General features: G+C 43.6%; 1 protein-coding gene across 2 annotated transcripts in view; it reads left to right on the top strand.

Moving 5' to 3' along the window:
* Window positions 1–25,475, top strand: part of grid1b (glutamate receptor, ionotropic, delta 1b) — a 413,343-nt gene that overhangs the window by 189,407 nt on the left and 198,461 nt on the right. For both annotated transcript variants that reach the window (XM_046368710.1, XM_046368709.1), the window contains exon 3: window positions 9,233–9,517. In XM_046368710.1, coding sequence (XP_046224666.1) covers window positions 9,233–9,517 — 285 coding nt within the window. The remainder of the gene's footprint in view (window positions 1–9,232; window positions 9,518–25,475) is intronic.

Below are 25,475 nucleotides of genomic sequence, written 5' to 3'. Positions count from 1 at the left end.
TCCATATCGACGGGACAGTAGTATTGAAGGTGGAATGTTTTATGTTCCTTGGCGTACACGGAACGGAAAAACTGAAATGGTCCACCGACACAGACAGCGTGGTGAAGAAGGTGCAGCAGTGCCTCTTCAACTTCAGGAGGTCGAAAAAATTCAGCTTGTCACCAAAAACACTCAAACACATTTACAGATCCACAATCGAGAGCATCCTGTCAGGCTGTATCACCGCCTGGTATGGCAACTGCTCCGCCCACAACCGTAAGGGTCTCCAGAGGGTAGTGAGGTCTGCACAATGCATCACCGGGGGCAAACTACCTGCCTTCCAGGACACCTACACCACCCGATGTCACAGGAAGGCCAAAAAGATCATCAAGGACAACAACCACCCGGGCCTCTGCCTGTTCACCCAGAAGGCGAGGTCAGTACAGGTGCATCAAAGCTGGGACCGAGAGACTGAAAAACAGTTTCTATCTCAAGGCCATCAGACTGTTAAACAGCCATCACGAACATTGAGTTGCTGCTGCCAACATGCTGACTCAAATCTCTAGCCACTTTAATAATGAATAATTGGATGTAATAAATGTATCACTAGCCACTTTAAACATTGCCACTTTATATAATGTTTACATACCCTACATTACTCATCTCATGTGTATATACTGTACTCTATACCATCTACTGCATCTTGCCTATGCCGTTCGGCCATCGCTCCTCCATATATTTTTACACTTATGTATGTATAAGGTAGTTGTTGTGAAAATGTTAGATTACTTGTTAGATATTACTGCATGGTCGGAACTAGAAGCACACGCATTTCGCTACACTCGCATTAACATCTGCTAACCATGTGCATGTGACAAATTAAATTAGATTTGATTTGATGCAGGTCTCATGGTCACCTGCTTCATTCCAGGTCAATAATTATTGTTGTCTGGTTAGCCAGGGAGGTTTGGACTGATTGTACTGATGAGTCCAGATTTTAAAATCGAGTTTTCATATCCTCCACCATTTTCTTGATAGCTACCGGAATGTCAGCCGGCAGAAGGCTCCGAGTCAGGGTCAGCCATGCGAGCCATTTCAGCTAGGCTACCGTTAGCATCGCCATTGTCATGTCAGCATCGCCATCATTATGTTGTCCTGTGATGAGTTCAGACTCAACAGCAGGGACTTTGTAGTCTTCCTAGCCGGTTTGTTTTGGATTATTTCATATCCCCTTGACCATGTTATTTGTCGAGTTTCTCATTTTTTGAAGTTTGGAGGAGCAGAAGTTGAATATAAATCAAATTTAAGCGAGGGTGAGGAGCGGGTAGTCAGAAAGGCCTCTGCTCCACGCAGTGCACAGTAGCATGCGGTGCTCATCTCTTTGATCTAGATGTGCAGGTGTTACTGTCTCATTAAACTTTTATGTTGTTTGTAAGGCATCGAGGAACATTGGCGATGGGAAAAAGCTTTTCTGTGATTATCACACCAAGGCTTCTTGTATTGTATGATTGTGATGAGTATTCAAATGGCCATTCACTCTCACAACAATCTGCATGCTTTTCTGCCTGGATGGCAAGTGTTCCGTGAAGGAGATGTGAATACAGCAGTCAACAAGTGATGTAATCCGAGCATTGCATTTCACACAAAATGCTGCTCTGACCTTCTAGGTTCTCAGAATCCCAAAAAGGAATTTAAAAAAAGCATTGCTGTGGTCATGCATGAAAGGGAAAAACAGGGCATTGAATTGACACAGCTGAGAAGGGGTCAGCCATCAGCTTTGTTTTGCTCAATGGGAAATTGATTTTCCTGACCTACAGTATATGTAATGAAGTATTGTCTTGTTTTGAGAAATAATCTGTTTTTTTCTTTATTCTTATTAACCCTCATCTAAGAAGATTGATAGTGACATGGGGGTGATGCAGCAACGACCATGATTTAAACTTCAAATCATATAGATCAAACAATGTCTTGATCATATGGTAATTGATGGTCCTTTGTCAATACAGTATTGTGAGATTCCTCCCCTTCCTACCTATAACAATGAAATATAGTCTCTTTGACCCTTTCTGGGCAGTTCTGCTGCCTGCTGTTCATTGACAGCCACAACTCAACAATCATCTGTTTTATATTTGCTGCACTGGCTGCCTAATTGCGGGATTCCCGACTGTAGACGAACTTGGCCTATGCGCTCAGGATGTGACAAAACACAATCTACAGCAATTTTTTTTAAAGCTATTGATCCTCTGTGCCTAAATTAGGCTGGTGTAGTATTTTCAATGATTTCATTTATTTATGGAAACAGGAGTAATTATAAAAGTTGGCTCATTTATTTCAATTTATCTGCAGCACTTCCAGCACCGCTTCCTGCAACACTATGTTTTCTTCCATTCCGCTCTCCTACTCTCCCGAAGGCCAAATAAATGAATCAATACTTCTTATTATTAATTCAATTGATTTCGGTCAATAACCGCATATGAGGTTATTGTGTAGCTAGGCCTACTTTTACAATAATATTTAAAATAGTCTATCTATCAGGAATCAAGTTAAGACCCAGATGCAGACACGTCGAATTGACAATGGTTTAATATTCCAACAGGGGCAGGCAATAGACAGGACAAGGCAGGCAGGGGTCAGTAAACCAGAGGTGGGGCAACGGTACCCGACGGCAGGTAGGCTCAGGGTCAGGGTAGGCAGAGGTCAAACAATCCATAGGTGGGAAAAGGCACAGGTCGGCAGGCAGGCTCAGGGTCAGGGGCAGGCAGAGTGATCAGGAAGGCGGCCTGAGTCAGGACAGGCAATGGTCAAAATCAGGAGGGCGAGAAAAAGAGTGACTGGGAAAAACAGGAGCTGAGAACAAACATGCTGGTTGGCTTGACAAAACAAGACAAACCGACAACAGACAAACAGAGCTCACGGGAAAAATACACAGGTGATAATGGGGAAGATGGGCGACACCTGGAGTGGGATGGAGACAATCACAAAGACAGGTGAAATAGATGAGGGCGTGACACAATCAGCAAGTAGCCTAGCCTACAATTACGAGAAGAAATTCAGTAAATCAATGAAGCCAATAGTGGGTTCAGCTACAGTACATTGTTATTGAAAGGATGTAGGTCTTATGACATTTTTAAACAATAAAAACATATGTCAAATTACTCTGAAAAAAGTGAGTTTTCAAAGTAGCAAAAAAAATCAAACAGCAATTACAATTCCTAAATGGCTTTTTTATGTTCATTGAACTGTCACTTATGCTCTTATATGAGTTATATTCAAGAATAAAGCCAATAATTAATTTTTATTGTGATTCATATGAATGTACCCTAGTAAAATCGGACATTGATTGATTTATCAAGATTAGTTCACATTCTTGACTCAAAGCAGCGCAATGCCGCTTGTCCCAATCAAAACCATGCTGGAAATATCAGTTGCCCACACAAGGCGATTGCTTTAAAAAAATGTAGGTAGCCTACCGGAACACCATTTTTTAAAATGATTATTAAGCCATCATTTCTAAATGAATGTTGGTACCTATTGTATAAAATTATTTTAGAATATACATGTTACCGGTGCTATAGACGTGGACTTCGGAGATCAGTTTGTTTTAATGAATCAGAATTCTCTCTCTGCATCCAAAAGAAAAGCAAAACATTTGTACAGAACAAGTATGTTCTGCCAATAGTCCCCTCTTTCAACAACATAGATGCAGAATGCAAAGGACTGGGATCAGTCGAGGAGATAGCCATTGTTCGCACATGCAATACCTTAGCTGGCTAGTAACCACATGTTGTATTCAGAATGGTTATATCATCCTAAAATGTTCAATTATAATTGCATATTGACATTACAAAACACTTATGAGTGAACTCTAAATATACAACATTACTCATTACTCATGAACAAAACACTGTGTGTCATGACTTTGTGCTTAAACCTCTACGGGATCGCCCCCCCCCCCCAGCTAACATAGGCTACTGTGATTAGCATGAAGTTGTAAGTAACAAAAAAAAATCCCAGGACATAAATATATCTGATATGGGCAGAAAGCTTCAATTGTTGTTAATCTAACTGCACTGTCCAATTTAGAGTAGCTATTATAGTGAAAGAATATCATGCTATTGTTTGAGGAGAGTGCACAATTATGAACTTGAAAATGTATTAATAAACCATTTAGGCACATTTGGGCAGTCTTGATACAACACTTTGAACAGATATACAATGGTTCATTGGATCAGTCTAAAACTTTGCACATACACGGCCATCTAGTGGTCAAAATCTAAATTGCGCCTCGGCTGGAATAATACAATATGGCATTTCTCTTGAATTTAAAAGATGATACAAAAAAACGGAATGTTTTTTATTTTGTATAATCTTTTACCTGATCTAATGTGTTATATGCTCCTACATTTATTTCACATTTCCACAAACTTCAAAGTGTGTTCTTTCAAATGGTATCAAGAATATGCATATCCTTACTTCAGGTCCTGAGCTACAGGCAGTTAAATTTGGGTATGTTATTTTAGGCGAAAATGGAATAAAAGGGTCAGATCCTTAAGACAGAACGTTTGTCTACCTCATAGTGCATCAGAATTATTTGAGCAGGAGCACGCAGTGCAAAACGCAAGTACAAGCTCCCCTATTCCTAGGATGCAGAATATATGAACCTGGTGAAATTCACGACATATTTTAACAACTGTTACATACTGTACATAGAATGCATCATCCAAATTATACGCTTGCCTACACATACTGTACTGTAAGTGGCCAAAGGAAAACGTTATATTTTTTAAATCCTAAAACACCAAATTAGGCCAACCTTATTATAAATTAGGCCATCATCACTGTCAATCGTGAATTCTTCACATTTTCCCGGTGAAACGTCCATGCCGCATGCGTGCAAACCATTTGATCTCAATCAGTTTCATGGGAATATGTATTTAGACCTTATTGAACGATGTCAGAGTGGCTAAACGGCCAAACTAATCACATTTCAGAGCAGATGGAGTTAACCACTTCAGCACAGTCGTCGTAAGAAATGACCTGGTGTTTTTGGTATAACAGTAGCCTGACATTATCATGCTATTATATTGGGTTTGTTGCGTACAATACTAGTAAATCATTAAGTGATCTTGCAAGACATGGCACCATTCTGAGAAGTGGCAGACCACGCTCAGCACTACACACCTGATTATAACGTTTCATGTAACCACAGCTCTATGAACTAAGTGCCGCATTCAGTTGACAGTTGACTACAAACGCAAACGATTCGGGGCTAACCCAAAATCATTTGGGGCGAAAGCTCCGAAAGCCAGTTCCTGGTGACGTCCATGTCTGAGGTACTGTGAAGTCTGTGTACTGTGAAGTCTGTGTCTGAGGTACTGTGAAGTCTGTGTCTGAGGTACTGTGAAGTCAATAAGCGTCTCCATCCTTCCGCTGTTGAAGTTTCTGGAAGAAAAAGAGGACAGAGAGGAGAAATGAATGTGCCCTTGATGTGAGGCCTCCATGCAAGTCTTCTTATTCCCCCGACAGCCCTCTCCTGCCGGGGCCTGAAGTTCACCTCCACCCTCTCTCTGCTCTGAGAGACACACTGTTGCCCTTGGAGGGACTGGCTCTGTCTGTGTGTTCTCAAAGACACTTGACAGGTCTGAGAATTTTTAACTCTATCCTGGTCCTGTTCTGTATGTGCTGTAGCCAACCATCACTAAGGATTCTAACCTGGTTGTATTCTGTAGGTGCTGAGGCCATTTATCATTGTTATCCATTACATATTTGTTTGGCATGTCAATGAACAAATGCAAAGAGGCACAAATAGACTGGACCACCAGGCCAGGAGAATTCAGATTGTTCCACGAGGCAACCAAACGTTTATAAGTCAATGAATGAAGCGTCTGATTTGAACCTAATTCGTGTTCTTCTTGAATGTATTAATGTGGTTCAAGTGAGTGGGATTAATAGTGAGAGACAATGCTGTTGATGTTAAATGACCCAAATCCACTCAACAGATGGTTCCAGAGACTCTGACGGTGGGCTTAGAGACCAACCAGATTCAAATGATTACTGCATCATCTCAATTAGCGATCACAGTAAACAACAGGATGCTACTTTACATAGTGCACTACATTTAGCCAGAGCCAGAGGTCTTTGGGCAAAAGTAGTGCGCTACGTAGGAACACGCGTCATCAGTCTGAATTTCCCCCAAACCAACCTCCTGTTTTACGGGTGAGAAATGGCATTGTCCCTGAGATGTCTATGGGTGATGGATGGGGGCCTCTGGCATGTCTTAATGTCTCCTCCAACCATTAATAGATTGTTACTTCTTACCAATGACGCTCCCATCCACCGGTGGCTGTCCCAGCACAGTGTTGCAGCTTGTGTCATCTGTAAAATACTCATCAAAGCTGAGGCTTAATGCCGCACACAATCCGCCTGTAACATTTCGCTAATGAACCAAAGAAAGATTGGCGAATTGAACACACACACACACACACACACACACACACACACACACACACACACACACACACACACACACACACACACACACACACACACACACACACACACACACACACACACACACACACACACACACACACACACACACACACACACACACACACACACACACACACACACACACACACACAGATACACACATTTGAGCTGTTGATTAGAATTCCAACCCATTGGTGCCCCTTCTTAAGTGAACTGGCACTAAAAAGAGATGAAGCTGATCATCTACATACAGTGAAGGCCCAGGGGCCCACTGAAGTCGGAGTAGGGCATTGAATGATTGAATATAGAACAGTATGCAAACTTTAGATTGGTGGGATACAGGGTCATCTTATTTCTTGAATAAGCAATATGGGAGATTGCAGACACCTGAGATTTCAGGTTGCGTTTCCTTAGGGATGTCGTTTCACTCTCTGCTCTGTTCTGGGACCCAATTGATGTAGAGCAGATGAAATCCACTCACCATAATCCGGTGAAGCATGTGTTCAATTTACAGCAGTCTGGTGTAGCCCTCTTCTGTGACATCTTCCTGGATGTCAAATTAACTAGTCTCTTGAATCATGTTCATTTCCTGGCCTGATTTATTGTCCCTGAGCACTGGAGGACGAAAATGGAAAATGACATTTGGATATATGCCCTTAGCCCTCAAGAAGATTCTCTTTCCTGTGAGCTACCGTTCTCCCCGTTCTCCATAGCATTTCTTGTGGTCTACTATTTTGTGCATCTACCATCCAGTTGCATTCATATCAATAATATTGAATTTGAATGATAGCAAATCAATGCTCAGAAACAGCTTTGCTGTAGTTCAATTTGTTTTGAGGAAGGACATAACCCGCACACAGACTGGTGGTGGTGTGAAAGACGGTTACTTTATAAATACAACTTGTTTTGTTGCGCACTTCAGCGATTTTCAGGGGAAAACTCATGAGCAATTAGAACTCCTCCAAAAGGACATTAGTGGTTTGTCTGGAGTCTGGACAATTGATTCCACACTAATAATACACTTATAATAGGTGTCTATTGAACTATTTAGGGGCCAGATCCTGAAGCTACGATATTGACGTGTGTGTGTGTGTGTGTGTGTGTGTGTGTGTGTGTGTGTGTGTGTGTGTGTGTGTGTGTGTGTGTGTGTGTGTGTGTGTGTGTGTGTGTGTGTGTGTGTGTGTGTGTGTGTGTGTGTGTGTGTGTGTGTGTGTGTGTGTGTGTGTGTGTGTGTGTGTGTGAAAGCCTGTCTATAGGAGGATCAGAGGGCACATAGACAGTGAGCAGAGGTCCTATTGATGAAGACCTACCACCAATGCAGAGCTTTTATTTCAGTGTAACAGGAATTAAAACGCAATTGACCTTGAGTAATAGCCAGCCACACAATGAGCCGTCCCTTTGTCTTGTGTCAGCGATTCATTCGACGAATCCTCCTCCTCTCCCCACCCTGTTCCCACTCACCCCTTTTATTTTGCTTTCTTTCGCTCGCTATTTTGCCCCAACCATGTATCGATCCCAGCAGGTTTTACAGAGGCACTTTTAATTTCATTTTCATTTGACTCCATTTGAGTAGCTTTAAAACAGTGACACTGCCAAGGAAATCCAATTGGTGGATCCATTACGTTGGCTGATGTGGTGGTAAGGGGACTGGGCCGGGGGGTGTTCGTCCTGGGATGTGTCGGTCACCAGGGAAACAAGGGAAAGGAACAGGAGGGATTTTCCCTTAAATACATTATTTTAAAGACATAGGAAGTGAAGCAGATCAATCATGCTTTGGGTCTGTGAAGAGTGCTGTGCTTTAATTACTTCCTCATTAGCAGTATTTGTTGAAAAGCCAAAGCGTTGCTATTATACTCTGTAGATTCACCCAGTCCAAGCCTAGGGTTCGGTCCACAATGGCACCCTATATAGTGCGCTTCTTTCGATCAAGTCCCATAGGGCGCTGGTGAAAAGTAGTGCACTAAAGTATGTAGGGAATAGGGTGCCATTTTAGATGCAGCCCTTGTCTCTGGAGGTCCTACTCAAACTGTGGCGGATAACATAACGTAAGCCCTTTGCAGTGGGAGAGTGTTAGTGTGAGAGTGACTTTTCTCCTTTGTCGCGGACCGGCGGTGCAGTGCACGGACGGGCTTGAGATCACTCAAAGGCCTCTGTGCTTCATTTTTTAATGACCTTTAGAGAAACTTTTGAAATCCCTCAACCGGAAATAATTAGCCCCAACTCTGAAGGAAATCTCAGACAAAGAGCAGTCGAGGTTGCCAAGTCTGAGAGAGTGTGAGAGCTAAATAATGGAGAAGATTTGGAGAAAGGTCATACTAATCAAGGCGAGAGAGAGTGGAGATTTTACAGGGTATTGGGACTCAGATCCTTGTATAGTGACTGTAATGCAGCGTGTCAGCTGTTGACTGTAGCACTGTCAAAGCCTAGTTTCACTATTACAAGCAGTGGTTGTGTATCAAAACAGAGGTATTGCACAAAGCAATGGACTCGGTCACTCTATAATAACTGTAATTTTCCTCTTAATAATGATCTCATGTTGACTAAGGCAATGCATTCAGAGCTGTAAATGTGAGCATTAGTATTCACTGAAGACTAGAATTTGATTTCATATTTTACATTTACATTCAAACTCCTTGTCTTCTTATGGCAATGTGTTTTATAGTTAGATGAGTGTGCTGCTGACTTCACGGTGCTAATCTGCTCTCTCCCTCTCTCTCTCTCTCTCTCTCTCTCCTCTTTCTCCTCTTTCTTCTCTTTCTAGCCTGCGAGTTGATGACCCAGGGCATCCTGGCTCTGGTCACCTCTACCGGCTGTGCCTCGGCCAGCGCCCTCCAATCCCTGACTGACGCAATGCACATCCCACACGTGTATGTCCAGCGCAGTGGCGAGGGCTCGCCACGCACCACCTGCCAGCTCAACCCCAGCCCCGACGGCCAACGCTACACCCTGGCGGCGCGCCCGCCCGTCCGTCTCAACGACGTCATGCTCACCCTGGTCGGCGAGCTGCGCTGGCAGAAGTTCATCGTCTTCTATGACAACGAGTATGGTAAGTGTGGAGTGTGGAGTGGCTGGCTAGTGAACATGTTTCAAGGCTGGCACTGAAAGGATTATAGAGTATTGTGGAAGGAGGGTGATGACAAGAGGTGAGGGGGTGAGGTGGCGAGGGCTGCATGATGGTCTGTCCCCGACGACAAAAAAGTGCTCCAATCAATGAAGCCTCTCAGAGTTGAGTGATCGGATGGAGGAAATAGAGCTTACTCACCGTCACATGGGAGGCTCTCGCTGTGAGAAGTGGGAGAGAGGGAGAGAGGCTGTCTTACTCATCAACCAACCACCTGTTCCTGATACTTAACAAATCATGTTAATCAGGATCAAATTAGTCTGATTTTAGTATGATGAAATGTACTGTACAGCAGCTTCATGGTAGGATCCAAGATTTCACAGCATGTTCCTTTCAGCTCAATGCCTTTCTATATTTTGTTATTGTTCCACTATATGAGTCTATATTTGTGACGGTGTAGAGCGGTATCAGGAAAGGTCAGAAGTTCAACCTGTCTATGTGTGGTTTGCTTCAGTGATGCCCTTGAACCAGGGTCTTTATCAGCATAACCCAGTTGTTTCAATATTGTCGGATGACTGCATACCGCCATATTCGACTGCTTTTCTATAGCTGATGAAACTTGAGGAGGTGTTTCAATAGAAACTGGGGGATGTGGATTCTCGGAAACAGTATAGCAGATTGCAGTGCATGTGTTTGTGGCAAAGGTTACGGTAAGGGTAAGATATTAACGTTTCTGGCTGTTATTCCGTTATTTATCATGAACTTACTGACATTGCACTCTGTCTATTTGAAGAAGAGCAACGGATTAGAAATGGTTATTATGTCTTCTTGTGTTGTGCTTCTTAATTTGTTGTTTTAGTAAATGCGGCATAATGTCTTCCTGTTCTTCAGGAAAACAAACAGTCAGGTGGACATTATGAAAGGAAATTGCACAACACTATACTTCACAAGGTAAAATCATAACAGAGCACAATAGATGGTTGTCATCAAACCATCTGACTCAACAAATTATTTTTAGCACACACAGGCATGTACAAGCCAGCTTTTTCCTCCCCATCACTCTATCCAGCCCCAGCCTCAACAATATCACTCCCTTTGATGAGCAAATGCATTAAATAAGTGAGGGGAGACGAAGAAAGCACATTTATTCAAATTAAGTCCTTTAAGTTTATTAGGAGCAGATGGGGTCTGGGTTTGGGTGTCTAGGCCTGGCTCCAGCATGGCCCAGGCCTGACAGCTGAGTGATGATGATTAAGGAGAGACCTTGGATTGCATTGCTGCTTCCATCCCGTCTCCCCCCTGCCTCCCTTGCCTCCCCAGCCCCTCTCTCAACCTCCGTGCTCATTTTCCCTTTCATTCTGTCTGTCTTTCATCCCCTCTCTCTCTTCGCCTTCCACTGTAATTTGCTTTCAGTCTGTGTGTGTTTATCTTTCTCTGTGTTTGTTTTGCTGTCATACTCTCTCTCATTCTCTTTCTCAGTCACTTCGTCATGGAAACCCTGTTTCGCCTCATAAAGTACAGACAATTCCCTCTTTGCTGGTTTGCTTACAAAAGGACAAAAGGGCAAATCCCTCTACCCGTTTTAGAGATATGTACACTGATGCTGCTGGAAATGCAGAAATAGCATTTCAGTCCTTTTTTAAAAACTTCAGTCCCACAAACAGTGTGGAGTAGACTGTTTTTGGTTGGCACATGGTTGGTAAACTGCTGAAACAATGTTTACTGCTCTGCTATCGCCATCATAGCTGACTGTGAAACCTTTTTGGTTATACCACACACGAGACTTGCTACATAGCACTGCTCTGCAAAATAACCTTGTTAGAAATGAATGAATGAATGAATGAACAAACATGCCCCACTCTGCCTCCCCATCTCTCAACTTCTCAGCTCTCCAGCCTAACCCAGGAATGTGGCACTTCTTTCCCCTACTCCTATCTGACAACAGGGTCATTGGCTGGGCTATGGAATGCCATTATACTGTTGGAGGTGTTGAGACTCGGGATTTAGACGGCGGGTCTCTATCGAATGAAGAGATGTGACGAGGTGGGGGGGACGACACACCACAGCTATAGTCCACTGAATTGATTTGCCGGGTACATTGATCTGCTCCGTCTGTCACACAGTGCTCCGCCGAATGTTCCGCCAAGCATGAGACAACAGTTGGGCCACATCAAATATGGACTCCCAATCACAGACAGGGTTGGAGCTGGACTGGCTCCAGTGTTGACTGGGATGGTGTCCCAAATAACGCCCTACCCCATGTATAGTGCACTACTTTAGACCAGGGTCCATAGGGCTTTGGTCAAAAGAGTGAGTAGTGTTCCACTTAGGATGCATCCTGGGACCTCCTGTTTTCACCTGCAACAATAAGAGTCACCTGCCAGCCAGCTGGAACGAAAGCCTCCTGATTTTGTAAAACTATATATAATCTAAAAGGGAGTATGAGGTGAGAAGCAACAAGGGCTGAATGATTTTGTGTAGACTCACAGGGTTCTGATGTGACTACACATTGCTACACATGGGTTGCTGCATTCCTTTCTGCCTGATAGTTTCCAATGCTGTCTGGATCTAACATACTGCAGTAGCCATATCATTAGGTTTGGGTTATAAATGGTCATTTCAATAGTATTTAATATATTATTATGTTGGTGAGGGGTCATTTATAGGGGGTCAGAGTTAATTGCTTGAGTGGAAACCCAGGGTCAGGGTTCACCACAATAATATTTTCATAATCACTATCAGAGTTAACATGCATTAGCCTATACTGACACTGGACACTGCCTTGAATGCAGGGCATTCAAGTTGAACACCAGTTCAACGCCCCCTGTGGCTGACCTGATCTGCTCACTTAGCCTCTTAGCGCTAGCTTAAGCCATTCATTGCTTTCTGACCTTCATCATTTTGTTTATACATGCATTTTCCCAGTCTAGGCGTTTGGTCCGCAGCAATTTCATTATATTTAGTGGTGTAGCTTTACGAAATCACAAGCCATAAAGTGAGGGTGGTTGATTACTGTACCACTTTTTTATGCCCACTGTCATGATATTAATGCCAGCCTTAGTATAAATAAACCAATATCAGCCTGCGGAGGTGATTTCATTTATGTGTGGCCCGAAATCAGCTGAGTCACTCCCAAGAACTCCTCATTCAAAAAGCTTCTATTACTTTTACAGCACCCTTACCACTCACTGTGTCATTCAAATGGTGTGATGATATTATCGAGACACCCTCCAGAATACAGGAGCCTCATGAGCCCAGGCAGATTTATTTACACAAACAGTTACCCCAGGAGTGCATGGCTAGGCTTTCACAGTGGAGCAACTGAGGACAACTCCACTCACAAATCAGTCACTCTTACTATCCGCCCGAGACATGTAATTAAGTGTTATCAATTACTAAGTTCCATCTTGTAGTTCCTGTCTGCGATATTCAACAACGTTCAGTTAAACAAGTGAACTCTGCGATGGCTTATTTAAAGGTAGTGATTGCGTAAGCTGGGCGAGAACGCTTAAAACAAGGATATACCCTGAACCCATACTAGAAAGAGTCCCATATTTACAGAGCATTAGTTCTTAAATAAATGGCTACTGTGGCCTATCATCTTAATAAGCTCGCCCACTTGGCTGTATTTGCTTGTGGCTTTACTGGCCTACGACTCCTGCTAAACGCCATCAGTTCAGTCAAGGACTTTGAACGTGGATGTGAAGGATGGGGAGTTGGAGGGAGATAGAGGAGGCTCATTTGAACTGGATGTTTTGTAAATCCCTGCGTGACTTCGGCTGAGTCTCCGCGGGCTTTATATAATGCTGAGTAATTCCCGGAGCTGCTTGATGCTCTGAGACAGGTCGCTCCAGGAGAGGCCAACAGAAGGCACCTCACATCACAGTTCCAGGCTATCCTCCAGCAGCTCCAAAAAAAAGCCCGCAAGCCCCTCGCCTCTGGAAGGCAGATTAGCCGACACCTGTGTGGGATCACAGGGAGCGCCGCCTGCGTTAGTGCCGCTCTAGCATGGCGCCACATTTGGATCATCTGACGATTTTGTAAATGTACATAACATAGTGGATTAACTCTTGGAATGGTGTGAACCGTTGGGGGAACAGAGGAGAAGAGAGGAAGTGGTGGATCAAAAGGAGGTTGATTATCATCAATAGTCAGATGCCACATTACAGATGTGCCTATTGCGGCGGGTGCTTTTGTGTTGTTTTTTCCATTGTTTGTAGTGTAGGGCTGTTTGCATTGATTTAATACCGCTCATCTGTCATCTGTATAACAGAGCTTCCTGAAAAAGCTCATTCTGATTTCAGCCAGCCAGACTGAATGTACATTATTTTTACTGCCAGCTGTTTATGAAAAGTGTCAGTAATTTTGACTTCCTTAATAGTGGGCGGCAGGTAGCCTAGTGGTTAGAGCGTTGGGCCAGAAAGGTTGCTAGTTTGAATCCCCGAGCTGACAAGGTAAAAATCTGTCGTTCTGCCCCTGAACAAGGCAGTTAACCCACTGTTTCTAGACCGTCATTGTAATTAAGAATTTGTTCTCATCTGATGTGCCTAGTTAAATAAAGGTTAAGTTTTAAAAAATTGAACAGTCATGGAAAAAGTACTCAATGGTCATACTTGAGTACGAGTAAAGATACCTTAATGGAAAATGACTCAAATGAATGTGAAGGTCACCCAGTAAAATGTTACTTGAGTAAAAGACTAAAAGTATCCGCTTCTATGTGTACTTAAGTACACGGGTGAAAAAACGACTCAATTAAAATAAAGAAAAACACTTGAATGAGTAGGTGTGTATTTTGACTGGTACATTCTCCCACATTTCTGGTTGGAGACACAGGGAGCCCAAAGATGTGCAAAAAACTGTCGTACTACTACAGAAAGTATTACCCCTTTTTGACAGCAACTATTTCCCTTTTTCTTTGATGTTACAGACAAACTAGGAACAACAATAATAGCATAATGCCTCTGACTTTATCAGAACCGTGCCCATACTGGTATTTCCACGATCCTCACCTATACCATGGTATAAAGTATGCAATGCTATAGTAATATTTAGGTACAATCGCAGTATCGTGGTAGTACAAATTATAGGTTAATTATAGGTTAAGGTTAAAACCATGATACATTTCTATGATTCCGACTATACCATGGTATAAGTGAAAGTACCATAGTAGTTACATGGTACATTTTTGTAAGGAGACAGCGCTCATTCCTCATCATGTTAAATACTTAATAGGAATTAAGTTATTTTGAGAATCCACTTAAAATTGTATGATGACACATACCTATACTACATGACCAAAAGTATGTGGACACCTGCTCGTCGAACATCTCATTCCAAAATCATGGGCATTAATATGGAGTTGGTCCCCCCTTTTCTACTATAACAGCCTCCACTCTTCTGGGAAGGATTTCCACTAGATGTAGGAACATTTCTGTGGGGACTTTCTTCCATTCAGCCACAAGAGCATTAGTGAGGTTGGGCACTGATGTTGGGCGATTAGGCCTGGCTTGCAGTCGGGCATTCCAATTCATCCCAAAGGTGTTCGGTGGGGTTGAGATCAGGGCAGTCAAGTTCTTCCACACCTATCTTGACAAACAATTTATGCATGGACCTTGCTTTGTGCACGGGTGCATTGTCATGCTGAACCAGGAAAAGGCCTTCCCCAAACTGTTGCAACATAGTTGGAAGCACAGAATCCTCTAGAATGTCATTGTATGCTGTGACGTTAAGATTTGCCTTCACTGGAACTAAGGGGCCTAGATCGAACCATGAAAAACAGCCCCAGACCATTTTTCATACTCCACAAAACTTTACAGTTTGCACTATGCATTCGGTCAGCTAAAGTTCTCTAGGCATCCACAAAACCCAGATTCGTCCATCGGACTGCCAGATGGTGAAACGTGATTCATCACTCCAGAGACCGCGTTTCCACTGCTCCAGAGTCCAATGGCGGAGAGCTTTACACCACTCTAGCCGATGCTTGGCATTGCTCATGGTGATCTTAGGCTTGTGTGCGGCTGCTCAGCCATGGAAACCCATTTCATGAAGCTCCCGACGAAAAGTTATTGTGCTGACATTGCTTCCAGAGGAAGTTTGGAACTCGGTAGTGAGTGTTGCAACCGAGGATAGACGGTTTTACATGCTACATTCTTCAACACTCCTATTTTGTGAGTTTGTGTTGCCTGCCACTTTGTGGCTGAGTTGTTGTTGCTCCTAGACATTTCCACTTCACATTAACAACAAGTACAGTTGACTGGGGCAGCTCTAGCAGGGCAGAAATTTGATGAACTGACTTGTTGGAAAGGTGGCATCCTATGACGGTGCCACTTTGGAAGTCTGAGTTCTTCAGTAAGGCCATTCTACTGCCGATCCCATTGAGCACGTCTGGGACCTGTTGGATTGGAGGGTGGGGGCTAGGTTTATTCCCCCCAGAAAGGACTAGGAACTTGCAGGTGAATTGGTGGAAGAATGGAGTAACATCTCACAGCAAGAACGGGCAAATCTGGTCCAGTCCATGAGGAGGAGATGCACTGCAGTACTTAATGCGGCTGGTGGCCACACCAGATAGTAACTGTTATTTTTTATTTTGACCCTCCCCCCTTTGTTCAGGGACACATTATTCCATTTCTGTTAGTCACATGTCTGTGGAACTTGTTCAGTTTATGTTTCAGTTGTTGAATCTTGTTATGTTCATACAAGTATTTACACATGTTAAGTTTGCTGAAAATAAATACAGTTGACAGTGAGAGGACGTTTATTTTTTTCTGAGTTTGTTCATTCTTTAGGAGGCACAGTAAAGACATTACTTGACAAAGACATACAATAGCCTAAATGGTACATTTTGTACTTAAATAGCTCCTCTTCAGTCAAAGCTGTACTGTTCGAAGAGTCAACGGTGTCACCGGCTTCCTTCTGCCAATAGTATTCAATGCACCTTTTTCTTTGACCATCTTTGCTTTGAGACAAAGGGAATCATGATGATAACTTCTACACCGTGATTCAGTGTAGCTCCTCATCAGTGCTCGGACTTCACACAAGGCAAGCTGATGATGAATCCTTGGGGGATGTCATTGAGAAGAGCCTTCATGGTCGTCGGATTTGCGGCGCCAATTTGTTGTCGCTCATTAAGCATTCAACTGGGCCTACGAGTGACATTGTCTAGACACCTGCAGCAGCTCCAATATTTGGACTTTTTTATTTTCTTTCTTACGATTGATGCTTTGATGTTGCCTCCAATTAAAGTCCTTAATTGGCCAGTAATCTTCACTAAGGGAAGTGGATGTAGCGGGGGTAGGGACTCGGAGAGACGTTGTGTGTTAATGACTACGTCCCCTTCTTAATCTCTACCCACCACACTCACCTGGGGCCCTCACCGTGTGATGTGGTCGGTCTGGGAGACTGGGGTTTGCGAGGGCGATGGGAGTGCTATGAGAGAGTGATAGAGATGTAGATATGGGGAGGTAGAGAGAGGGGTAGAAAGAGATGGGGTAACTGGAGAGAGGGGGGGAAAGAGAAAGAGGGATCACCATTCATCTCACTTTCATTTGTTATTTTCCTCTCTCATTCCATCCTACCTCCCTCCCTCCCTCCCTCCTCTACCTTTCAATCTCTCTCTCTGTCTCTTCAAATCCCAAGGGGTCTGTTGCTAGGCTCTGACATCCTTATCTTCTCTATCTCTTCTTTTAGAACTGGGACTGTGATCTTAAACATCTTTGTACCATCAAAGGTGTGATATAATATGATCAGATATGATAGGAAGGCTATTTTCACCTGGCTGGACCTGGGTTAGATGACGACATTGCTATGATTGATCCCCCTGCACCCCTGTCCGTCGGCCCTTGGTCTGTTCTGCTGCTCTGCAGACACTCCACAGCCATAAAAAGTTGAGCGGAAAATCGGGCCGGGAGCGAAACACACTTTGACATTTGTCTTCATTAACTGTTGTTGTGTTGTGGTGTTATTTTCTCCTCTACGAATTGGGCAGATTCCTTGCAATGTCTTTTCATGACCAATCCCACATGGCCAATAAATATGATCAAGATTGGAGTCATTGGAGTGTTCAGGTATGCACCCCAGGTCCAAACTATTCAGATTGCATCTAATGTACAGATGTGGGATCTTAACTTGATATCATGTACAGCAGGAATTGCAAACTTGTGGTATCGTCGATGTTTATTAAAACGTCTTTGGGATAGGTGGGACATTAGCGTCTCACCTGGCCAACATCCGGTGAAATTGCAGAGCGCGAAATTCAAATTAAATTACTATAAATATTAAACTTTCATGAAATCACAAGTGCAATAAATCAAAATATAGTTTAACTTGTTGTTAATCCAGCCAAGGTGTCAGACTTCAAAAAGGCTTTACAGCGAAAGCAAACCATGCTGAGGACAGTGTCCAGCACACAAATGCATAACAAATCATTTTCAACCAGGGAGTTGCGACACAAAAATCAGAAATAGCGATATAATATATGCCTTACCTTTGAAAATCTTCTTCTGTTGGCACTCCAAAATGTCCCACTTACATTACAAATGGTCCTTTTGTTCCCAGTTTATCTGGCGCGCTTCAGTCAATAATCCACTCGGTTTCCCTTTTACAAAATGCATACAAAGTGAATCCCAAACGTTACCAATAAATTTATCCAAACAAGTCAATCAACGTTTATAATCAATCCTTAGGTACCCTAATACGCAAATAAACAATGCAATTTAAAACAGAGAATCGTTGTCTTTACCGGAGATAAACAAAAAGAACTCGCTGTCTCTGCATGCTCTTGGAAACTACAGCCAAAATGGGAGCCACTTAGAAAAACTACAACTTCTCCCTAATTTCTCCAAAAACAAGCCTGAAACAGTTTACTTGGGCACACTTTTCATCCGGACGTCAAAATACCGCCCCATATACCAAATACGTTTTAAAAAGGCTTCTAAAGTTTGTAATGTCCACTTAAAAATCTCAGACTTGGTTTGACCTAACTAAAAATGGGTCAACACCTAGATAATGTTCCATTAATTATAATCCACACAATAATTCACATTTCCTGTTGAAGGATTAGTTTCCTGCTGTAAGAACCTGGTAACAAATATCTTACACCCATAAAGTAAATTAATGCATTAGATTGTAGATGATAGCATAGTATGCACCTAACACATACACTGAAAGTACAACACATTAGGAAAACCTGCTTATTCCATGACATAGACTGACCAAGTGAATCAAGGTGAACACTATGATCCCTTATTGATGTCACCTGTTAAATCCAGTTCATCTCTGGCGCCGACTCAGGACATTGAATCTAATCCCAGAGGCCGATTCAAAACAACGTCGCCGCAGAAGAGGTAGACAGAGTGGCCTCCTGGTCAGGCATTGAAGGCGTGCACACTCTCCTCCACTTCCGAGTATACTACTCGCCAATGTCCAGTCTCTAGACAACAAGGTGGACAAAATTAGGTTAAGGTTTGCCTTCCATTGAGACATCAGAGATTGTAACATTCTCTGTTTCACGGAAACATGGCTCTCTCTGGATATGTTGTCGGAGTCAGTACAGCCACCGGGCTTCTTCATGCGTCGCACCGACAGAAATAAACATCTCTCTGGGAAGAAGAAGGGCAGGTGTGTATGCTTCATGCTTAATGACTCATGGTGTAATCATAACAACATACAGGAACTCAAGTCCTTCTTTTCACCTGACCTAGGATTCCGTACAATCAAATGCCGACCATATTATCTCCCAAAATAATTATTGTCAGTTATCATCATAGCTGTGTATTTAACCCCTCAATCAGATACCACGATGGCCCTCAAGGAACTTCACTGGACTCAATGTAAACTGGAAACCATATATCCTGAGGCTGCATTTATTGTAGCTGGGGATTTTATCAAATAAAATTTGAGAACAAACATATCGATTGCAGCACTCACGCAGGCAAAACGCTGGACGACTGCTAATCTATCCTCCGAGATGCATACAAGGCCCTCCCTCGCACTCCATCATCCTACGGTCCCATAGGCAGAAATTCAAACAGGATGTACCCGTGACTAGAACCATTCAACGCTGGTCTGACCAATCGGAATCCACTCTTCAAGATTGTTTTGATCACGCGGACTCGGCGAGGGAGTTTATAAGGAAGTGCATTGGAGATGTTGTACCCACTGTGACTATTACAACCTACCCTAACCAAAAACCATGGATAGATGGCGGCATTCGCGCAAAACTGAAACTGCAAACATCTGCGTTTAACCGGCCGAATATGGCCGAATTTAAAGAGTGTAGTTTTTCCCTCTGCAAGGCAATCAAACAAGTGAAATGCCAGTATAGGGACAAAGTAGAGTCACAATTCAACGGCTCAGACACGAGACGTACAGTGGGGACAACAAGTAGTTGATACACTGCCGATTTAGCTGGTTTTCCAACCTACAAAGTATGTAGAGGTCTGTAATATTTTATCATAGGTACACTTCAACTGTGAGAGATGGAATCTAAAACAAAAATCCAGAAAATCACATTGTATGATTTTTAAGTAATTAATTAGCATTTTATTGCATGACATAAGTATTTGATACATCAGAATAGCATAACTTAATATTTGGTACAGAAACCTTTGTTTGCAATTACAGAGATCATATGTTTCCTGTAGTTCTTGACCAGGTTTGCACACACTCCAGCAGGGATTTTGGCTCACTCCTCCATACAGACCTTCTTCAGACCCTTCAGGTTTCAGGGCTGTCGCTGGGCAATACGGACTTTCAGCTCCCTCCAAAGGTCCGGACAACAGGCCCTCCGATTTGACACACTGAACTCTGTCTGAGAAGTAGTTGGTGAACCAGACGAGGCAGTCATTTGAGAAACCAAGTCTGTTGAATCTTTCCATAAGAATACAGCGATTGACAGTCTAAAGCCTTGGCCAGGTTGATGAATGCAGCTGCACAGCATTGTCTCTTATCGATGGCGTTTATGATATCATTTAGGACCTTGAGCATGGCTGAGGTTCACCCATGACCAGCTCGGACACCAGATTGCATAGCGGAGAAGGTACGGTGGCATTCGAAATGGTCGGTGATCTGTTTGTTAACTTAGCTTTCGAAGACCTTAGAAAGGCAGGGTAGGATGGATATAGGTCTGTAGCAGTTTGGGACTAGAGTGTCTCCCCCATTGAAGAGAGGGATGACCGCGGCAGTTTTCCAATCTTTGGTGGTCTCAGACGATACCAAAGTGAGTTTGAACAGGCTAGTAATAGGGGTTGCAACAATTTGGGCGGATCATTTTAGAAAGAGAGGATCCAGATGCTGTTCATTGATTACAGCTCAGCATTCGACATTGTAGTACCCTCAAAGCTCATCATTAAGCTGGAGGCCCTGGGTCTCAAACCCGCCCTGTGCAATTGGGTCCATTACTTTTTTATGGGCCGCCCCCAGGTGGTGAAGGTAGGAAACAACATCTCCACTTCGCTGACCCTCAACACACGGGTCTCATAAGGGTGCGTCATCCCCCTCCTGTACTCCCTTTTCACCCATGACTGCGTGGCCATGCACGCCTACAACTTAATCATCAAGTTTGCAGACGACACAACAGTAGTGGGATTGATTAACAACAACGATGAGAAAGGGAGGGGGTGAGGGCACTCGGAGAGTGGTGTCAGGAAAACAACCTCTCACTCAACGTTAACAAAACAAAAGAGATGATTGTGGACTTCAGGAAGCAGCAGAGGGAGCAGCTCCCTATCCACATCGAAGGGACAATAGTGGAGAAGGTGGAACATTTTCTGTTCCTCAGCATACACATCACGGACAAACTGAAATGGTCCACCCAAACAGACAGTGTGGTGAAGAAGGTGCAACAGCGCCTCTTCAACCTCAGGAGGATGAAGACATTTGGCTTGTCACCTTAAACCCTGACGCAATTTTACAGATACACAATTGAGAGCATCCTGTCGAGCTGTATCACCGCCTGGTACGGCACCTGCACCGCCCTCAACCGCAAGGCTCTCCAGAGGGTGGTGCGGTCTGCACAATGCATCACAGAGGGCAAACTACCTACCCTCCAGGACATACAGCACCTGATGTCACAGGAAGGCCAAAAAGATCATCAAGGACAACAACCACTCGATCCACTGCCTGTTCACCCTGCTACCATCCAGAAGGTGAGGTCAGTACAAGTTCACCAAAGCTGGGACCTTGAGACTGAAAAACAGCTTGTATCTCAAGGCTAACAGACTGCTAAATAGCAATCACTAACTCAGAGAGGCTGTTCTCTACATAGAGATTCACTAGTCACTTTAAACAATGCCACCTTAATCATGTTTACATATCTTACATTACTCATGTATATACTATATCTTATACCATCTATTTCATCTTGCCTATGCCGCTCAACTATCGCTCATCCATATGTACATATCTATCCCTTTAGATTTGTGTGTATTAGGTAGAATTGTTAGATTACTTGTTCAATATTACTGCACTGTCGGAACTACAAGCACAAGCATTTCGCTACACTCGCATTAACATCTGCTAACCATGTGTATGTGGCCAATCAAATTTGATTTGATTTGAAGGGAAGGAACCAGGGTAAAAGGATGTTTAAGCCTTGAGACGATTGCGACTTGAACTGTGTACGTGAGCCATTCAGAGGGTGAATGGACAAGACAAAATATTTAAGTGCCTTTGAATGGGGTATGGTTTGTATATGTCAAGAACTGCAACACTACTAGGTTTTTCACACTCAACAGTTTCCTGTGTGTTTCAAGAATGTGCCACCACCAAAAGGACATCCATTCTACTTGACATCCACTGTGGGAAGCAATAGAGTCAACATTGGACCAGTATCCCTATGGAACACTTTCGACACCTTCTGGAGTCCATCCCTTGACGAATTGAGACTGTTTTGAGGGCAAAAGGGAGTGCAACTCAATATAAGGATGGTGTCCCTAATGTTTTGTACACACTGTGTACATCTCAACTAGTGGAGGCTGCTGAAGCGAGGACGGCTCATAATAATGGCTGGAACGCCGCTCCAGCCATTACCACATGCCCGTCCTCCCCAATTAAGGTGCCACCAACCTCCTGTGATCTCAACACATCATACCGACCCCTTGCTCTTTGGGTAATCACTCTGCATCAAAGGAACTGTGCCTTTGCTGCTAATAGAGTAGCGTCTGAACGGTGAGCTCAGCTTTGACAGCAGCCTAAAACCCTTCAGTCTCTTCCCCCTCGTCTTGCCTCACCTCAGACAGGAATGCGGATGGAGGGGGAAGGCACCAGCAGCACCAGCATCCCCAGCAGCACCAACAGCACCAACAGCACCAGCAGCACCAGCAGTGGCCATGATAAATGACACTTCTCTCTTTGCTCCCCTAGCTCCTGAGGATCCAGACATTTGCCTTTGACAACGAGGTGTGTTTTTTCAGCCAATCCCATCACAATGCTCTTGGGGGAGAATGGGCAGATTATGCTGAGCTTCTCCATGTGCTCATTGGTAGGGGCCAGGAAATTAGACTGGTATTAGATGCACGATTGCTTTTCGCTCTTTACTCTGAAGCTTGAGTTCTTTTTTCCATCTGCCTCCTTTGACGCCTTCACTTAAGCGCTGCGTGAAACAGTGGGGGTGAGAAGTCATTTGAAAGCAGCCGCCGTCTCGTGCGTCCTTCTGAGATGTGCTTACCAAGACACTGTGAAAATTCGTAGGTCTTATTTGTGAAGTGGTTGTACAATCGGGATTTGCGACAACTCCATCGGGCTTACATTGCATGATATGATCGGCCAGTGAATCAGTTGAGACTGAAGTGTGTTTCAGCAGTATACTTGTAATGTTCATCTCAGCAGATGCTGTAAAATCCGGGAAAGGTACTTCATGTCATGAGATTAATGAAGGGATATTTTGAAGAGATGGATAATGATAGAAGAAAAAGAAGCTATACCTGTCCCATCCTCTCCTCCTCTCCATACTGTGGAGTATATAGCCTGGAGGAGGGATGAGCGTGGAGATTCTCTCCTGGAGCTGAGAAGCAGAGGTGATGTGTCGCCAGTGCTCTAGGCAAATGAAGTGAATGTCAAATATCTCCAGTCTTTGGGACTAGCAAAGTTATTAACTGGCTGGCTAGCCATCTGCACACCTACCTAGGACATCCTGGCCTGGCCCCGCTCTATACAGGCCAGAACTAACAGCAGCAGGGAGGAAAAGTGACCTCACCTCTACATCCAGAGTATTGTGGATTGACATCCAACCATGGGGGTTTGAAAAACCTCTGCTCAGCTATGAACTATTTGAGATGCTGATCATGTCATGTTATAGGTGGCATTCTATCAGGCTGCTCTAAGAATAACTCTACCTGTCATTTGTCTTTCTTCTGGTTCCCCTCTCCACCTCCTCTCTTCCTCACTTAGCTCAGTTGTTCGAATACTTCAGAAATGCATCCTTCCTTCCTGCCCTTCCTGAGATTACTTCAAGGAAGCTAGGAAGGAAGGATGCATTTCTGAAGTATTCGAACAGGGCCAGTGTCTTTGAGCTGATAGTCAGCTCACTCTGGTGCCTGTCCATGGTCCTGAACACACTGCCGTTCAGCAGATGGCCTGCTGCTGGCTCACTGGTCCATGTGATGGTCTTTGGCATCAAAGTCCCCCCTCCCATCTGCTCATCTCCTCTCCTCCACTCACAGTCCCTGCCCCTGTTGGCCCCCAGAGTGGGAGATGTTAACTGCTGGCCCCTGTCCCTGTTGGCCCCCCAGAGTGTGAGATGTTGACTGCTGGTCCCTGTCCCTGGAGACAAGTATCAGTGGTAGGATCTCAAGGGGAATACATATACTGCATTTTATAGAAAGGATATATGTTTCAGTCAACAATCCATGAGCCATGAGAAGAAAACATGCAGAAAGGTTTTACAATGCAAAAAAGAACGATAGCTATAGCAGTTAGGAATTTGATTGTAGAATGGTTTTCAAATCGCTCTCCTGAAATAGGTATTTTGTGATGCAGTTCCAGAGAAATGGATATTCCCTTTTTCTAGCACAGACGACAGTGTGGATGACAAATTTCCATGCATTGCACATTGCAGGAGTCCATCCTGGGAACATGGCTGCCACCACAGGAACCTCCATTTCCAGCAGTTTCCATTAAAACCATAGTAAGTCATTGTAACTGGTCTGTTGTTCACCAGAGGGAATTGCTGGGAAACAAAATGGAGCCCAGGGAGGAAGATACATAATGAGTTTGATTTTCTGCTCAAGCTGTGATGAACTGAGGATGTTGTGTAGTTAATGGTCTCCTATGCTCCGTCGCTGGTCACTACCCACACTTACCCACACTTACCCACACTTACCCACACTGTACCTGAGTGCTAACTGGTGTCACAGTGGGAGAGATCACACAAGCATTTCGCTACACTCGCAATAACATCTGCTAGCCATGTGTTGGTGACCATTAACATTTGATTTGATTGGATTTGTACTTATTTTAATGGGATGTTTGTTCATCTCTCTCCAGATCTGTGTTAACATACTGTATGGCTCTAAGTGATTATAGTAGCTGCTTTCTCACCCTTGTACTTGGAGTCACAAAGGGTTGGTCATGAAGTGTATTTATTTCACACCCCTCTGGTGAACCGTTAAAGGCCCAGTGCAATCAAAAATATAATTTACTGTGCTTTATTTATATATATTTCCACACTATGAGCTTAGAATTATACTGTGTAATTGTGAACATTATGATAATGCCCTTTTAGTTTAAGAGCTGTTGGAAAAGACTGTGTGAAATGTCTACCTGTTTTGTGGTGATGGAGTTATTACTTAATTGGCCAATCAGAAAGAGAGTTCCAAACCTCTCTACCAATAACAGCTAGTTTTCTGTTTTCCCCTCCCCACTCAGACCACTCCCAGACAGTCCTTGCTAAAGTCTTGCTTGAGAAATTGCTCTTTGCTAACAAGCTGTTTTTGTTTCTTTTTGACCA

This window comes from Oncorhynchus gorbuscha, linkage group LG11 (genome assembly GCF_021184085.1).
Source record: "Oncorhynchus gorbuscha isolate QuinsamMale2020 ecotype Even-year linkage group LG11, OgorEven_v1.0, whole genome shotgun sequence".
Classification (NCBI taxonomy): Eukaryota; Metazoa; Chordata; class Actinopteri; order Salmoniformes; family Salmonidae; genus Oncorhynchus; species Oncorhynchus gorbuscha.
The sequence above is the reverse complement of the archived record's forward strand: the minus strand, read 5'-3'. Positions and strand labels throughout refer to the sequence as shown.